The sequence below is a fragment of the Pelobates fuscus genome, chromosome 10 (genome assembly GCF_036172605.1).
Source record: "Pelobates fuscus isolate aPelFus1 chromosome 10, aPelFus1.pri, whole genome shotgun sequence".
Taxonomy (NCBI): Eukaryota; Metazoa; Chordata; class Amphibia; order Anura; family Pelobatidae; genus Pelobates; species Pelobates fuscus.
The window spans coordinates 102,783,521-102,801,868 of NC_086326.1; the positions used below are offsets into that span (position 1 = coordinate 102,783,521).

The window sequence follows — 18,348 nt, forward strand, 5'->3', positions numbered from 1 at the left end:
GCAGCCAATCATACTGGGCCGAAACAAACAACCAATCACAGTGAGCATATTAATAACCAATAAAATACACTATTCCAGAACACCTAATTTGCATATGTAGTAAAAACCTTATACATTAATTAAAGGGAAACACACAATCAACAATAGGTGACTCAGCTCACTGAGTTAAAAAAGGAGAAAGTCCCAGCCCCCACCCACGTGACCACACAGTCTCTCTATGTGACAATCTCTCAACCCCAGTCCCAATGTTTGCCTGTTCCCCGGGGCCCAAGTGACGGCGTACCAGCATTCTGTCACACAGTCAAACATTTTAAAGCTTTTAATGGAGTGTGTGTGTATATATATATATATATATATATATATATATATTTCCTAACTAAAATTCTCACAAGTTTATGACAGGAGGTTTGGGGGTTTATTCCACAAACTTTAATTGTAGTGAGTTGAAACCTGATTTACCAAATGTAGCCAAAACATAACTGATTTGGAAAACTACTATTTTACAATTCACTACAATGTGTTCCAATGCAGTAAATAAAACCCCTTCTATTTATTTAAAATAAATATATAAAAGCAGTAGCAATCATTCTGGTTATTATGATTGTGTCATACCTGATCTGTTCGGGATAACAAGTAAACTGATTTTAGAAGGAGGTATCCAGACATGCATTCTTCCTCCCCCTGAAGGAAACTTGTGAGCGAGAGTCTGGCTGCCCCTGAAAAGAGAAGGTAAATTATTTCATTATTATACTAAATTTATAGGTGCCCCCCATGTCTTCAACAAACTCAAGTAATCCAAAAACGATTCAATCCAAATAAATATTGGAATTCCATCAACGTGGGAAAGATGGGAGAAAAAATCAAATCAAAAACAATCACACTATTTTTCTCACTTTTATGTGTGTTATTTTTCAGCTGCAGTTTAAAGATTGCTTAAATTATTTTTTGTTTCACTTCCTTTTGGTTTTATTAATTTGTGTGATTATTGGAAGGGCTGAACTGTACAAATGCTGAACATTAGCATCAAGTAGAGGCTGCAAACATTTCTGTTTGTGTGCTCCAGAAAAATGGAATGCTTACTAATTCCATTGCTTGTGTGCATATATAGAGGTTAGCTCAGTTTTAAAATAAGATGCAATATGAAGGTGTACAAAGGAATATGTATTGTCTCATGTGCATTGCACTGTACTAGTCTCATACAAACACTTTTATGATAAAAATTAGTGTCACACAAAACCCTTTTTAAGTATGACCTATAAATCTGATACATTACAATGAAGTGGTCTGCATGCCATTACCCTCCCCCCTTAACTGTTAAAGTAAAATCATTGGTGTATTGCAAATATTCTAAGTAAGGATCATCTGTTATGTTTCCAGAGCCAATGCCGATACAGATTATCACTCACTTACTAATGGAGCCAATATTATTATTATTATTATTATTGCCATTTATATAGCGCCAACAGATTCCGTAGCTTTGCAATGTTATGAGAGGGGGATTTAACTATAAATAGGACAATTACAAAAAACTTACAGGAACAATAGGTTGGAGAGGACCCTGCTCAAACGAGCTTACATTCTATAGGAGCTGGGGTGTAAAACACAATAGGACAGGAATTTGCAGTCAAATAAGGTGGGAGTGAAGCAGAGCTGGAGGAGAGAGTAGAGTGCTGCTCTTTAGGAGAGAGCAAGAGACAGGTATGTGAGGTAGAGGTTAATCTGGGAGGCCATAAGTGTGACGAGACCAATCTCGCCACTGTGCATTGGAGGAGCCTGGTTGCCTGCCGTCTTTTGACTATGGACCGGCATTTAAATACTTTATTTTCCTATGCAGACAGGTATATTCATGTATTTCTGCCCTGGCGTTCGGTAGATTCTCGGATTTACTGAATGAACTAATTGAACCCAGATAGCTATGCCATGGAGCCTATTCGTGTAATAAAAGACTTTGGCTCCATGGCAATTGAACTGTATGTGTGTGGTCTGAGCGCCATTCAGTAATAATGTGCGCTCATACCTAAGCTATTTGTGGATATTTTGCATGTCTGTATTTTATGTAATAAATGTAACCTTGTTTATTTTATTGTATTTTACTGTCTTTTTCCTGCCATGTGCTTAATGGAGTTTTGCCTCTGTCCTTGGAGATAATTGGATTACTTCCCAATTATCTCCAGGATAGAGAGGAGGGATTTTGATGTCATTGTGGGAGTGTTTATCTGTGTTGTATGTTTTGATTGGATGTTCCACAAAACCTTGTGGGTGGGACTTTGTCTGTAAAATGTTTTTATAAGGCCAATAAAGATACAGCTCAGTCTGATCACTGCTTGAACCCCAACACGGAGCTTTGTCTCGTTTTTGGGGGGGATTTACTGTATGCTGTTAGAGACTGATTGCCAGGAGTGTAAGCCGCTTGGGTGCTTTTCCTGTTCGTCTGCTAGCAGCTATTCGTGAGGTTCTAGTTCGGGAGTTTGGAGTGCTACTTGGTATCCAGTTTGGGAGTTTGGTGTTCTGCAGTAGCTGTGCCTGTGTCTCTGGAAGGGAAGATCTACTAAATGGCGGTTTAACCCTTTTATGCCTGGGGGTGCCATTACAATAAGCTTTCCTAAAGAGATCGGTTTTAAGGCACTTCTTAAAGGATGCAAAACTAGGTTAGGGATCGACCGATATTGATTTTTTTAGAGCCGATACTGATAATCTGTGAACTTTCAGGCCGATAGCCGATAACTTGCCAATATTCTGTACATTTACCATTTTGAAAAAATAAACAATTTCTAACGGTAAATGCACAAAATATACATGCCACATGTAGTGGATGGAGTGTATTTAGACAGGGGAGCTGTGTTTGTTGTGGATGCAGTGTGTATTTGTGTAGTGTGTATAGTGAATGCAGTGTTTGTGTAGTGTGTATATATAGTGAATGCAGTGTGTTTGTGTAGTGTGTATAGTGAATGCAGTGTGTATAGTGAATGGAGAGTGTGTGTTTGTATAGTGAATGCAGAGTGTTTGTATAGTGTGTGTATATAATGCAGTGTGTTTGTGTATATAATGCAGTGTGTTTGTGTAGTGTGTGTATATAATGCAGTGTGTTTGTGTAGTGTGTATATATAGTGAATGCAGTGAGTGTTTGTGTAGTGTGTATATATAGTGAATGCAGTGAGTGTTTGTGTAGTGTGTATATATAGTGAATGCAATGAGTGTTTGTGTAGTGTGTATAGTGAATGCAATGAGTGTTTGTGTAGTGTGTATAGTGAATGCAGAGTGTGTGTTTGTGTAGTGTGTATAGTGAATGCAGAGTGTGTGTTTGTGTAGTGTGTATAGTGAATGCAGAGTGTGTGTTTGTGTAGTGTGTATAGTGAATGCAGAGTGTGTGTTTGTGTAGTGTGTATAGTGAATGCAGAGTGTGTGTTTGTGGAGTGTGTATAGTGAATGCAGAGTGTGTGTTTGTGGAGTGTGTATAGTGAATGCAGAGTGTGTGTTTGTGTAGTGTGTATAGTGAATGCAGAGTGTGTGTTTGTGTAGTGTGTATAGTGAATGCAGAGTGTGTGTTTGTGTAGTGTGTATAGTGAATGCAGAGTGTGTGTTTGTGTAGTGTGTGTAAAGTGAATGCAGTGTGTGTGTCTGTGTAGTGTGTGTATATAATGCAGTGTGTGTTTGTGTAGCGTGTATATAATGCAGTGTGTGTGTTTGTGTAGTGTGTGTATATAATGCAGTGTGTGTTTGTGTAGCGTGTGTATATAATGCAGTGTTTGTGTAGTGTGTGTATATTATGCAGAGTGTTTGTGTAGTGTGTGTATATTATGCAGTGTGTTTGTGCAGTGTGTGTGTGTGTTTGTGTAGTGTGTATGTATGTAATGCAGTTTGTGTAGTGTGTATGTATGTAATGCAGTTTGTGTAGTGTGTATGTTTGTGTAGTGTGTATGTATGTAATGCAGTTTTTGTAGTGTGTATGTTTGTAATGCAGTTTGTGTAGTGTGTATGTTTGTGTAGTGTGTATGTTTGTGTAGTGTGTATGTTTGTAATGCAGTTTGTGTAGTGTGTATGTCTAGTGTGTATGTTTGTAATGCAGTTTGTGTAGTGTGTATGTGTAGTGTGTATGTTTGTAATGCAGTGTGTGTGTGTGTTTGTGTAGTGATTTAATTTGTGTAAAATGGGGGGGGGGGGTGTTATGTTAATTATTTTTATTTTATTTTAATATTTAAATGGTGTGTTTTTTTGTTTCTTTTAGTCCCCTGCTTCTTACCAGGGAGGGGGGATATAGTATTCCCTGGTGGTCCGGTGGCTTGTTAAGTCCTGGGGGGTCCGGCAGCAAGCGCTGGCTTACCTTGCCAGCAGCTCCTGCAGCTCCCCAGTGTAAATCTCGCGGCCCTTAGTGCCGCGCGGAGCGTTGCCATGGTAACCCATGGCAACGCTCTGCGGCCGCGGGTCTCGCGAGATTTAGACAGGGGAGTTGCAGGAGCTGCTGGCAAGGTAAGCCAGCGCTTGCTGCCGGACCCCCCAGGACCGCCAGGCTTGTAATGAGCCTGGCGGTCCTAGGAGGTATTATCGGCAATATCGGTAGCTATATTGGCCGATACCGATATTGCCGAAAATACCGAATATCGGCCGATAATATCGGTAAAACCGATAATCGGTCGATCCCTAAACTAGGTGTAACGAAAATATACCCCAACACGCAGGATTCAACTAAACAGAAGACAACACAGAGGGGAGATACGTCTACCGGACCTTAGAGTGGCTGGACTCGGCGTATATAGGAGAAGTACAGAGTCAGGAGCGATCCGAGGTCAAGGGCACAAAGAGACAGCGTAAACTAGGACTAGCCGGGGAATGGTACACATGAAAACAGCAAGCCGGCAAACAGAACAGATAAGGATAAAGAGATAACGTAGTCAGAAAACAAAGCCAACGTCAAGTACGAAGGAACACAACTGAATACAACAAGCGCTAAAGGGAACTGAAACAGAAACCACGATAGGGCAAGGAACTAAGGGAAAGACGTGAGTATATATATATCTTAACATCTATTTTGATTGGTCCCTGTCACATCCACGCCCCCAAAAGGTAAGTGTATGGGGAGTGTGGCATGACAGGGACCAATGGGAGGCCTTTGCCAATTTAGGCTCCCACTGTCCCTTTAAGAGTGCGCCCGAGACCCGCGGCGCGCTTTTAGAGTCAGGCGGGACACGTGAACGCTTCTCGCGGTCACTGCCGGCCTTCTTGTTGTAGCCATCGGATGAGCAGCGTGCGGCTCGTGCAGCAGCAGGGCCGCGTGCGGCTTGAACAGAGGACCCCGGCCGGCCCCTGGAAAGGGTAAGTACCGCTACACTAGGGGAGAGTCTGATGGCGGTAGGCAGGCTATTCCATAGGAAGGGAGCTGCCCGCGAAAAGTCCTGCAAGCGTGAGTTGGCCGTACGGACACATAACTGGTGATAATATACTGTACACTTAAAGTTTTGAAAAAGCAACACAAATCTGGCATTAACTGAACATGATAACAGCAATCACACGTCTATCCCTCTCAGGCAACCAGTACATGCTGTAATCAGTGAGATCCCAGAATGTACAGTGCCGTTACTGATAGGAGTTTCACTGCTGATAGAATTCACTCTCAGTCAGCCAGTCCAGTATAGTAGATTATTCCCTGCCTTTAGCCAAGCTCATTATACAGGGCCTCACAGGGAGGAGTGATGTGAAGTTGTGACATAGCACCTCATTGGCTGGCAGCTGGAGTTTTCGGATGTGGAAGACAGAATATCGACTCATAATCTGCAGAAACAATAATCAAACTATCCCTAATTTTTCTTGTAGGGTTAAAATGCCTCTTATGGCTGTCACTCAGACATCACAATAGCCAAGTAAAACTCTTCTGTTTCAATTATATGGTCTCAGAGTGATCATCTTATAAGCACAGGGTGGCATTTTGCTGTAACTAACCTCCCAATGGTTTCCCACGGGCGGAACAGAAACTCAGAGACTGGCACAGTGAGGGAGAAAAATAAGTAAAATACCCTTTTTATTCCCTATAGGGGTTGGGGACCTAAACAGCCACCAGGGCACTATAGCGTTAGGAATACACATTAGTATTCCTGACGTTATAGTGTTCTTTTAATTCTTGATAATTTTGTAATTTATTTCATCACATTATGCGGAACTACAGAATATAATTTGAATGATTCATTACTGCATTAAGTTAAGTAATATGTTCATAACAATGTTTTTTTTCACATTTCTATTATGCAACGAAGGTCCCTTAATTTATTTTTGGGAAAAGTTAAATGTACCATTTCTAGTTAAAGATTCTGACATTTTTATTATGAAAAAAAATGTATATCTATATCTATCTATCAATGAACACAGCATGTCTACCATAGTATCTAAAAAAAATGACATTTAGTTGCACATTTACAATAGTTATTCAAAGTTGGGTTAATAATGTATTTATTTTGAGGTAACAGCCTGGACTCCTTTTCATACACACACTTGAGTTTTACGAATTAAACTTCAAGGCAAATTTATTTTTTATGTTTCTCCATAACAGAAGAATTGATTGCTAGGCTACCCAGATCTTCTACTGAGAAGAATAGAAATGCTGTTCTGAACACTAGAAGTGTTTTATGTGGTTCACTGAGCAGCCCAACTGACATATATTGATTTGCAATGTGATTGTTCTACTAGTCATTGTGTTTGCATATTTTCACTTTTTACATTACATAAATGTTTGGTCAAGTGTAAGTTAAAGACAAACCTACAGTTTGTTTGTTTATTTATTAGTTGTAAATTGTTTTTACATTCATTTTTTTTTTGAGGCAGAAGCGTGGTACATGTGGCAAAATACAACTGTGACCAATGCTGATAATATAAGAAAGCGCCATGTCATGGTAACAAAGACTTAAAGGGACACTCCAGGCACCCAGACCACTTCTGGCCATTGGAGTGGTCTGGGTGCCAACTCCCACTACCCTTAAACCTGCAAGTGTAATTATTGCAGTTTTTTATGAACTGCAATAATTACCATGCAGGGTTAACTCCACCTCTAGTGGCTGTGCTATTGTCAATGCTTTCCTATGGAGAGCTCTAATGCGCATGTGCGGCATTGCCGCGCATGCGCATTAGGTCTACGCGGCAGGCGGGCGGGATCAGTCTCGTTCACCGACCTACGTAATGACTGGGAGGAGCAGCGGCGACCCGAAACCACCGCCATGGGGGGGGGGGGGGGGGGTGGGAACTCAGGTAAGTGACTGAAGGGGTTTTCATCCCTTCAGCAACCGGGGATTGGGAGGTGGGAGGGAGAGGGGACCTGCAGTGCCAGGAAAACAGATTGTTTTCCTCACACTGGAGAGTCCCTTTAACAAAAATACAATAAATCACGTAGGAATACAACAAAACAAAATAATATTGTGGGGTTCTGCATAGCGACATTTAGAAGAAATTGAAAACGAATGTTTAGGAAGTAGGATATACCAGTGTCGGGAATTACCATGCCCAGGTAAACTGTAATTTGCCCCCTCTGTAACCTGTTTTGTCCAGGGCCCATAAATCACAAAACAAAAATTAAGAAGAATTTTGAAAAAAAAACGGCCTTTGTCAGTTACTGTCGGAGAAAAGCTAACTGGAAAGGGGCAAGGAAGTTAGGCTATAAGGGTTACAGAATGTTGCATATGTAGCTATACGCACGGTAGCGTGCAATGATAACAAGTTCCTTAACCCCGGAACTCTGGAGGTGGGGGATATTTACTAAAGCCTAGACGTGGGTCCAGGTGGCTCCCTTTAACAGGAAAGGCTCAGCGGGTGAGTTATACAAGGAGATCCAGTAGTGCCTATACAAAAAAAAAAAACTGTACACAGATCTAAAACTTCAATGTAAATAACCAGATATAATGTACATAAGATTTAGAAAGAAAGTTCAGCACTAGCTAACCTTAGCCAGGAGCAGATGATCCAGCAGGGGTGAATACTGTTCCATTAGCAATGTCCCATTGGTGAGTGGGCCTGGTTGTGGTAAAACCTTTATTAAAATTCCCCATTAACTCCATTAACTTCATTATATGACAGATTTTCCTAACAGCATTTAGAATATTAGCAAGAGAATGCATTTTCTAGAAGGATATGAGTAACACCGGAATTGTCAAGTTCCTGTAATATGTAACAATGTATGCCATAGTTAGATCATGAGAACTGAACTAATGAAATGTCCATTCACTAAAAAAGCCTTGAAACTGACCTCGAACCTAACATCACTAACTACTCAAAATGGTGCCTAAAGCCCCCCCTCCCATCGAGTAAAGCCTCGTGCTAGCAAGATGGCGCCTGGGCCATCGTGTCCACACCCGTGTCCAAGATGACGCCACCTCTCGGTGGGAGGTCATGTAGCCGGCCACTTAACACTTAAGCCAATTAATAATATTGATGGGTGGGTATTGACATAGCCACTTAACACCTAACCCAATTAATGATGTTTATTTGTTGTTATCTTGATATTCTATGATGATGTAATTTTGCTCTTATAAGGGTCTGCCCGCTTTTTTGCCAGATGCCATTAAATTTTCTCGAAGTTCTTTTAACCTGAACTCCATGTGTCAGTGTGAATTTACTTCTGCGTATACGCAATTTAATCATCTCAGATTTGGACAGGAACAGATAGTCATTCAAACATATTTGTTTGCTTAAAATAATCTATATCAATTGGCGCATCCAACGTGGGGCACCGGGTTATGGCCTTTGGCCGGTAAGCCGTCCCAGAGGACGCTGCTGGACGGAGGAATACTGGGGGAAGGAAAGGAGACTGATCACCTCCCAGTACACGGTAGAGACTGCTGCAGAGCCTAGCCGGTATGTTCCAGCCCCTTTGATTGACCCGTCCCAGTGTCTGTGACTGCTACCGGGAGGACATCAAAGTCAGGTAATAACTTGCCCGGTGCCTTATTGTTACCCACCTGTTTACCTGCATTTTGCCTATCTGTTGCCTGGGTGTGTTTGTATTGGTCTGTCTTTAGCTTAAGTGCCCGGGTAGAGTGTTTGCCTGTTTACCCCTTTTGGGATAAAGGGGGGTGGACCTGTGGTAGTTTTCCTGGGGGTCCTCTGTTGCCTGTTTACCCCTTTTAGGAGCCACGTGGCTGTGGCTGTAAGGAAAAAGGGGGGTGGACCTGTGGAAGTTTCCTGGGGGTCTTCTTTTGCCTGTTTACCTCTTTTAGGTGCTGGGTAGCTGCAACAGTAAGGAAAAAGAGGAGGGGGGAATCTGTGGAGGGGTGTAGACTCACTGCTTCCTGGGGATTCCCCATGGTGTCACTTTGATAGCCTAGCTAGCCTCATTGTGCACATTGCTCTGCTTGCAGAGAGGTGGTACCCTCCAGCCTCGAGCGCTGAGGCTGGTGGCATTCCAATTTTTATTTGTGGCGCGTGGATTCGGGCAGGCATTGCTGTCTCCATCACCACGTGGTAGTGAGACTTACGGGTGGGTCCGTAGGGGCACTACGGGAGTGAGGGAAGTGGTGGTCACGTTTATCGGTCCACTTTAACGGGGGAGGCTTACGGATCTCGGGCGGTGTTAGCTGTTTTCCGTGGCCGCTGGTAGAAAGACTTACGAAAGTCGTTCTCCGAGCGGGGACACTACGAGGTTGGGGGAGGTGGCTTTGGCCACATGAGTAAAGGAAAGGGATTACTGTTGAATTTATTTGAACTGTGATGCATGCACTGTATTTCAATTGAAATGTTGTCTTAATTGGGAGTCATTCAAACTCCTGTGTCTGTCTCTACTTTCACTTTTTACTTTTACTCTACTTCCTGTGTTATTTACACTTTCCCCTCCTATTTCTCTTTGTGAGAGAAGTGATTGGTCACACACTTCTCACCTCGCTCCAATCCGTGGCTACCTCGGGTAGGCGGAATAAGTGACTAGTCTACGTTTTGGGAAGACGCACGTAGGGACCCACCCTTCACGTGGCAGTCGAGCATTGTAGACACTCTGTTTAATTTTCTTCCTCTATATCTGGGACGCCTTTTATAGGGGGAAATGGGACAGGGGTTAGATAAGCCCAGTAAGGGCTGGTTAGCGTGTGATCTAGTTGAAGACAGAGAGGGTGGAGAGATGGTTAAGGGTGTTGAAAAGATTGCTAAAGTGTATAGAATTGCTGTACCTTCATGTGGTAGATTACAGCCAGAGAGCTGGCGCAGATTACTGACAGAGAAGAAAGGCAAGCTTACAGATAATGGTTTGCTTCGTACAGCAGAAGCCTGGTACAGAGTAGCAAGAGCTATTCAGCGGGAAGGTTGGGTTGAGGAAGAAATTGATCACAAAGGTTTAAAACTGTATGTATTTCATAATAATTATGTTGCTGGGGGGTTCCCTCAGCCAGCGCCCCAAAATGGCGCCCAGGGGATGTCCATTCCCAAGGTTCAGTCAGCAATGAGTGACATTCAGCTGACCATGTTCCCAACCCCTAACTCTCCCATCACCCATCCCGTCATCGCCCCTGTTTGCCCGGTCCTGAATTCTGATGGATCTTTATTCTCCCCCCCATCATCCCTACAACTACCATCACCCTCATCCATCCCTGCACTAAATTCCCTGTCTAATCCAGCTATTTCATCCGTCATTCCTTCTCTACGCTCTCTCTCCGTCAATAATCCTACCCTCCCACTTGCATCCACCCAGTCCACTAACCCCTCCTCACTTGCTTTTACCCATCCTACTACACCCGCTTCGGTCCCTCCTACTACACCTGCCTCTGCTAATCTCTCTCCGTCCTCCCTTCTGCCCACTCCTCCCGCAGCCCAAGTTCCCGCCTCCCCACCTTCACTTCCCTACCCCGGATATCCCACCTCCCTTCCTAGTACCTGCCCAGCTATCCCGCCCTCCCCAGGTTCCGCCTTAACCCCTGCCCAGATGGCCTGGCCATACCCCTACCCCGTGACCCTGTCCTATCCAAACAATCCCTACTTCCTTTCCCTAGCCACACCCCAGGCCCCGTTCACGCCCATCCCGATACAGTCTGCCCCGGATGTGCCCACATCCAACATGGCCGCCACTACCTCTCTTGACCCTAACGCAGCTTCCTTTCACGCCTCCAATATGGCGGCCCCCAGTAATCCAGCACCCCTAATGCCGGTACTTCCTAATGATTTCTCACCCCGTGCTCAAAACCCACTGGCCATCCCGGCATCCGGGATCCCCTCATATCCCCCGGTCCTGACACCTCAAGCAGCTCCACTTCCCAGAGGGGTCCAGGTCACATACGAAGATGAGTATGAAGAGGCTGGCTCTCATGGTTACCAGGGCTCACCGGATGCCATAGAGCCTCAGCCTCGCTGTTCCCTTCGGACATATGGGCTGGGGAGAGCAGGCCCCTCCTAAATATGTTTCTTTTAATCACACTCAGGCTAGTGCTCTGATGAAATCACTCCCTGACCCAGAAAAGCAACCAATGCCTTTTTACCGAGGGATAGTTCAGATTCAAAAGACCTATTCCGCAGCATGGCGTGATTTACTAAGCATTTGTGCCATTAAGGCCGGAGATGCATATTGGCCTAGCATAGCCCGCCACCTCAGCACAAATTTGCTTGAGACTGATATTGATTACTCTTCAGGAATAGCATTCTGCAACCAGCTAAAGGACTGGGCTAAGGATAAACTTGCGGATCAGGCTGCAGGCCTTACTGATATTGTACAGGAAAAAGGAGAATCAGTGGAGAGGTTCCATGCAAGACTGTTTCAAGTGTTCACAGATTTGGGATTTGATCTTACGAATAAGATTCATTCTCAAATGCTGTCCGGTGCTTTTGTCCTAGGCATCAAAGAATCTATACGCAAGGGAATCATTGCTGCACGCCCTGAATTTAGAGTTGTTCCTCTGGATACATTACTCCAAGTTGCTAGGGGACTAGAATCTGCTCAGACTCCAAGAAAGCCCAATTCAGCTCCCCTTATGGTGTCCCGTCCTGGCACTGTTCCCAGAGCAACCAGACCCGAGGATGGATTCTGCTTCAATTGCAAAGCAAAAGGACACTTTAAAAATGAGTGCCCAGAACCCAAGAAAGTGATCAAGTCTGCTCCTGCCCCCAAGGCCCCAAAAGCCATTCCACTTGTTGAGGAGCCAGATGATTAGGAAATTGGCAAGCCTGTGTCATTAACCCCTGTCATGGCAGTGTCTTCAGGGGATCAAGGGGGGCCACTTGCCACTGTGACCCTACCCATTGAAGGACAACCTACTACATTTCTTGTTGACACAGGTGCAGCCCGAAGTGTTCTACGAGAACAAGACCTGCCAGACCCTTCATTTCTGTCAAAAATTGATGTTTCATGTGTAGGAGTGGATGGCCTACCAAGACAAAGTCCTTTAACAACTCCCTTACGGGTTGGCAACTATCCTAGCTTGCTTGCTCGTTTTGTGGTGTCCTCCACATGCCCCATTAACCTGTTAGGCGCTGATGTTCTTTCACGCCTGCAGGCATCTATCATCTTCACTCCAGATGGACAAGTAGAATTATCTACCCCTCTATCTGTTTCTGACACATCAGCCTTGTGCTCCCTGCCTCTGATGCTCCATTTAGAAGAACCCCATGGGGATGCAAAGGAACTGAGGTCTAATTTCCCTGATTCACTAAAAACAGATGTTCCAACAAAACTGTGGTCCTCAGGCCCAGAGGACATAGGTCACCTAAAAGTCCCACCTGTGATGGTAAAACTCATTCCAGGAGCAAAGTTACCAAGGAAATCACAGTACCCTTTGAAACCAGCACAAGCTGCAGCTATCACAATTCAAATCCAAGCACTCCTGGAGAAGGATGCTCTTGTCAAATGTGAATCACCATGCAACACCCCGTTGTTTCCTGTGAAGAAAAAGACACCCAAAGGAGAACCAGAGAAGTACAGAATGGTCCAGGATCTCCGTGCAGTGAATGCAGCAACAGTCCTGGACACCCCTATTGTGCCAAACCCACACACTCTGCTCTCTGGAGTTCCACCTTCAGCAAAGTACTTCACAGTCATTGATCTGGCCAATGCCTTCTTCAGTGTACCCATGGATCCAATCTGCCAATACCTGTTTGCCTTCACACATGAAAAACAACAGTATACATGGACTGTCATGCCCCAAGGGGCACAAAATTCCCCAAGTCAATTTGCAAAGGCCATGTGTTCTATTCTTGATCCATGGCAATCTGACCATCCAGAGGTTGTATTGCTTCAGTATGTGGATGAATTGCTGCTCTGTGGAGATGACATACCCACAACAGAAGAATGCTCAATTAATCTCCTTTGCTATTTAGCAGAACAAGGATGTAAAGCTTCACGTCTCAAGCTTCAATTCTGTCAACCTACTGTTATCTTCCTTGGCCATTGCCTATCTCAGGGTACCAGACATCTCACCCGTGACCGAGTTAGAGCAGTACTGGATATTCCACCTCCAAGGACTTCAAAGTCTCTACATGCTTTTCTAGGCCTCATTTCCTACTGCCGTGCCTGGATCCCAGAAGCTTCTCTGCTCATGCAGCCACTCTATGATACCCTCAAATCAGACCCATTCTGCTTGACCACAGAGGCCCATGACAACTTCTGCACTCTAAAACGTGCCATTGCATCTGCTCCTGCAATTGGCCTTCCAGACTATACCAAACCCTTCAAGTTATTTGTCTCTGAAAGACAGGGCCATGCTACAGGAGTTCTTACCCAAGCACATGAATCTAGAGGACGACAAAGGCCTATTGGATTTTTCTCCTGCCAACTGGATCTTGTGGCCAGAGGAACCCCTTCTTGCCTTCGGGACGTTTTTGCAGCCAAAGAACTAATTGAAAGAACTGCAGACCTGGTCCTTGGCCACCCTCTAGTTGTTTTGGCCCCTCATGACATTTCTGCCATCATCAACCAAGTACAACTCAAGCATGTCTCTCCTGCCAGACACCTCCGTCTTCAATGTCATCTCCTGTTACCTGACAACATTACCATACAAAGATGTCAGGTTCTCAATCCGTCCACCCTTCTCCCACTACCTGAGGGAGTATCTACTATGGGTTTATCATGGATGAAACCTATGTTTTCCTTCTTGCTGGCACCATCAAGAAGATGCATCCCAATTTATCCTTCTATGACGGACAAACACCTCTCTGTGATGGAGCAGGATATGCCTTCTGTACCATGTGGTACAAGCCAAACATCACTCCTGAACCTTGCTATGTGTCAGGATCGGGACAGGGATCCAACACGCAGAGTACAAACAGGTACAGGGTACGTATACTGGACCTTAGAATGGCCGGACTAACGTAAGTAGTAGTAAAGAATGGTCTAGAGACAAGCCGAGGTCGAGGGAACGAGAGAGCAGGTAAACGAGAGACAAGCCGAGTCAAAGGGTAATAGAGGTAAACGAGGTAGAACAGACAAGCCGGGTCAAAACCAAAGAAACTAACAGAATACAAGAGCACTGAATGACTAGACAAGCTAGAACCAGGACAGGGCAATGAACAAACGTAGAAAGACCTCTTTTATACCCTGATTCTAAACAGGTAATCACGCCCCCGACGAATCCTCATTCGTGCTTGGGGCTTGATTGACAGATCGGGTTGGGTTGTCGTCATGACGTCGGCTACTGAACGCCGCGTCATAAAAGGAAGTGGATCCCTCGCGGCCGGCGTGTAAACGACCGAGGGAACCGCGAGGAACGAGTGATTCAACCCTTTTGCAAGGAAGAACGTCCAAGTGTCTCACCTCCACAGAGGTAGAGACAGCAGGTACCCTGACAACCCTGTCCCCTGGAATAAAGACTGGAGCCGCCCTTCTATGTTTATCAGCGTGTTTCTTGAACAACATGGAATTATGCAGAAGAATTTGTCGAGTCTGATCCCACAACTTCCTCAGATTGGCAACATGAACATCAACCGACGGTACTCCTTGGGAAGGAGAAACCGAGGGAAGAATGGAGGGATGAAAGCCATAATTCATGAAAAAGGGGCTAGAACGAGTAGAATCACAAACGAGATTGTTGTGTGCGAACTCTGCCCAAGGAATCAGACCAACCCAATCGTCCTGGTGTTCGGAAACGAAACAACGCAAATATTGTTCGATCTTTTGATTAGTGCGTTCAGCAGCTCCGTTAGACTGGGGATGATAGGCAGAAGAGAAATTCAATTTGATACCCATTTGAGAGCAGAATGACTTCCAAAAACGGGAAACAAATTGGGAACCTCTATCAGAAACAATTTCGGAAGGTATCCCATGTAAACGAAATATCTCTTTAGCGAATATCTCAGCCAATTCAGGGGAAGATGGAAGTTTAGGTAAGGGCACGAAATGAGCCATCTTAGTAAACCTGTCAACCACCGTGAGAATCACAGTCTGTTTTTTAGAAACAGGTAAATCGACAATGAAGTCCATAGCCAAACAGGTCCATGGTTTCTCGGGAATTTCCAAGGGATGCAAAAGCCCACATGGAAGCGTCTGAGGTCGTTTAGTCTTCATACAGACCTCACATGCTTCGACGAAATCCCTAATATCTTTACGTAAGGTGGACCACCAGAAATCTTTGGCTATTAAGGAACATGTCTTACGAATGCCAGGATGCCCAGCCACCTTACTATTGTGAAAGCATTGTAGCAGTTCTAGTTGGAGTTCAGCAGGAACAAAATGCCGTGACTCAGGACTCTGTCTAGGAGCCAGATGTTGTAGCTTCATAATCTCGGCAAGCAACGGAGAATGAATCCTGAGGCTAGTGTTGGCGATAATATTGCACTTGGGAACTATAGAAGAGAAAACCGTCTCAGATATAGTAGAAGGTTCATGTTGGCGAGACAAAGCATCGGCCTTAGAGTTCTTAGAACCAGGTCTATAAGTGAGCACGTAATTGAAATGGGTGAGGAACAAGGACCAACGAGCTTGTCTGGCGGATAAGCGCTTGGCCTCCCCAATATAAGACAAGTTCTTGTGCTCCGTCAGAATAGTAACAGGATGCAAGGTCCCCTCCAATAAATGTCTCCACTCCTTTAAGGCCATGATAACAGCTAGTAGTTCCCTGTCACCAATATCATATCTGCTTTCAGTCCCAGATAGTTTCTTGGAAAAAAAAACACATGGATGTAATGGTTTATCCACGCCTAACCTTTGAGACAAGATGGCACCTATACCTGTCTCTGAGGCGTCAACCTCGAGTAGGAAAGGTAAAGTTATATCGGGGTGAACTAAAATTGGTGCAGAAGCAAAAAGTTCCTTAAGTGTCTTGAAGGCAACGAGAGCTTCAGTAGACCAAGTCTTAGTGTCAGCCCCCTGTCTGGTCATATTGGTAATAGGAGCAATAATGGAAGAGTATCCTTTAATGAAGCGCCTATAATAATTGGAGAATCCAATAAACCTCTGAATGGCCTTGAGACCCCTAGGTAATGGCCAATCTAAAATAGACTGGAGCTTATCCGGATCCATTTTAAAGCCTTCCCCAGAATCACGTAACCAAGAAAGTTTATCTGAGATTGATCAAAACTACATTTCTCCAATTTGCAGTACAACCCATGTTGTAGGAGTTTGCGCAATACCCTTCTGACTTGTCTGTGGTGGGTCTCAATTTCTCTAGAGTGTATTAGTATATCATCTAAATATACAATAACACACTCCTGTTGAAATTCCCTAAGAACTTCATTGATCAGGTCCTGAAATACTGCCGGTGCATTACAGAGCCCAAAAGGCATTACCGTGTACTCATAGTGCCCATATCGAGTATTGAACGCTGTTTTCCACTCGTCTCCCTGCTGAATTCTCACCAAGTTATACGCCCCTCTGAGATCTAACTTGGTGAAAATCTTGGAACCCTTTAAACGATCAAAGAGCTCAGTAATCAAGGGAATTGGGTATGCATATCTGATAGTTATTTTATTCAGACCTCGGTAATCAATGCAAGGCCTTAACGTGCCATCCTTTTTATTCACAAAAAAAAAACCGGCCCCGGCAGGCGAGGATGATCTCCTAATGAATCCCTTGTCTAGATTCTCACGGATATACTCCTCTAAGACTAAGTTCTCCTTAGTGGATAAAGGATATACATTGCCCCTCGGAGGCATAGTACCAGGTAGGAGATTAATCTTGCAATCAAAGGACCTGTGTGGAGGTAAAGTATCAGCATTCTTCTTGTCAAAGACTGCCTTTAAATCTATGTATCGAGACGGTATTTGTAAGTCTGTAGACTGGGTGGAGTTAACCGGTGTATTACCTACGCAAAGTGGTGAGACTTTCTGTAAACACCTGTCCTGGCAACCCTGACCCCATGAAGTTATCTCCCCTAGCTCCCAATCAATAATAGGGTTATGTTTCTTTAACCATGGATACCCCAGAACTATAGGAACAGAAGGGGAAGAGATAAGCATAAGGGATATATCCTCCTCGTGTAAGATACCAACCGTCAAAATAACAGGTATAGTCTCATGAGAAATCACAGGTTCAGATAATGGTCTACCATCTATGGCCTCAACGGCCAAGGGAGTATCTCTTAGCTGGGATGGGATAGAGTGTTTAGAAACAAAAACTTGGTCGATAAAGCTCTCAGCAGCTCCGGAGTCTAATAATGCCATAGTCTTTATTACTCCCTTCTCCCATGCTAAAGAAACCGGTAGTAGAAGCCTGTGATCTTTATAATTGTGTATAGAGGACAAAATAGAAACACCCAAGGCCTGTCCTCTAGAGAAACTTAGGTGCAAGCGTTTCCCGGACGATTAGGACAATTTAGGCGAAGGTGCCCTCTTACTCCACAATACATACACAATCCCTCCTTTCTTCTGTACTGTCTCTCCTCTTCTGAGAGGCGAGTATTGCCTATTTGCATAGGTTCAGAAAAAACTGGGATAGTGGTTTGAGGACTTTGAAATAAAGGCGCTAGTTTAAAGGAAGGTCTACGACTATTATCACGAGTGTTCTGTCTCTCTCTTAAACGTTCGTCAATACGAGAAATAAAAGAAATTAAATCCTTCAAATTTTCAGGAAGCTCTCTAGTAGCCACCTCGTCTAGGACAGTGATGGCGAACCTTTTTGAGCCCAAGTGCCCAAACCGCAATACCAACTTTTTTTTCCCCTTAAAGTGCCACCACGGCAATTGCGTGTGGGTGTGTGTGTGTGTGTGTGGGGGGGGGGTGCGTGTGGGTGTGTGTGTGGGGGGGGGGCGTGGGTGTGGGGGTCGTGTATGAGGGGTGCTGTGTGTGTGTGTGTGTGTGTATGAGGGGTGCTGTGTGTGTGTGTGTGTGTGTGTGTATGAGGGGTGATGTGGTGTGTGTATGAGGGGTGCTGTGTGTGTGTGTGTGGGGGGGTGCTGTGTGTGGGGGGGGGTGCTGTGTGTGTGTGGGGGTGCTGTGTGTGTGGGGGTGCTGTGTGTGTGGGGGGGTGCTGTG

The 18,348-nt window shown here is 44.5% G+C and overlaps 1 protein-coding gene across 1 annotated transcript in view; it reads right to left on the bottom strand.

Annotated features, from left to right (window-relative positions):
- Positions 1-18,348, bottom strand: part of WDFY4 (WDFY family member 4) — a 344,228-nt gene that overhangs the window by 246,529 nt on the left and 79,351 nt on the right. Inside the window, exon 4 of the mRNA XM_063434671.1 lies at positions 613-716. Within this exon, the coding sequence (XP_063290741.1) occupies positions 613-716 (104 nt within the window). The remainder of the gene's footprint in view (positions 1-612; positions 717-18,348) is intronic.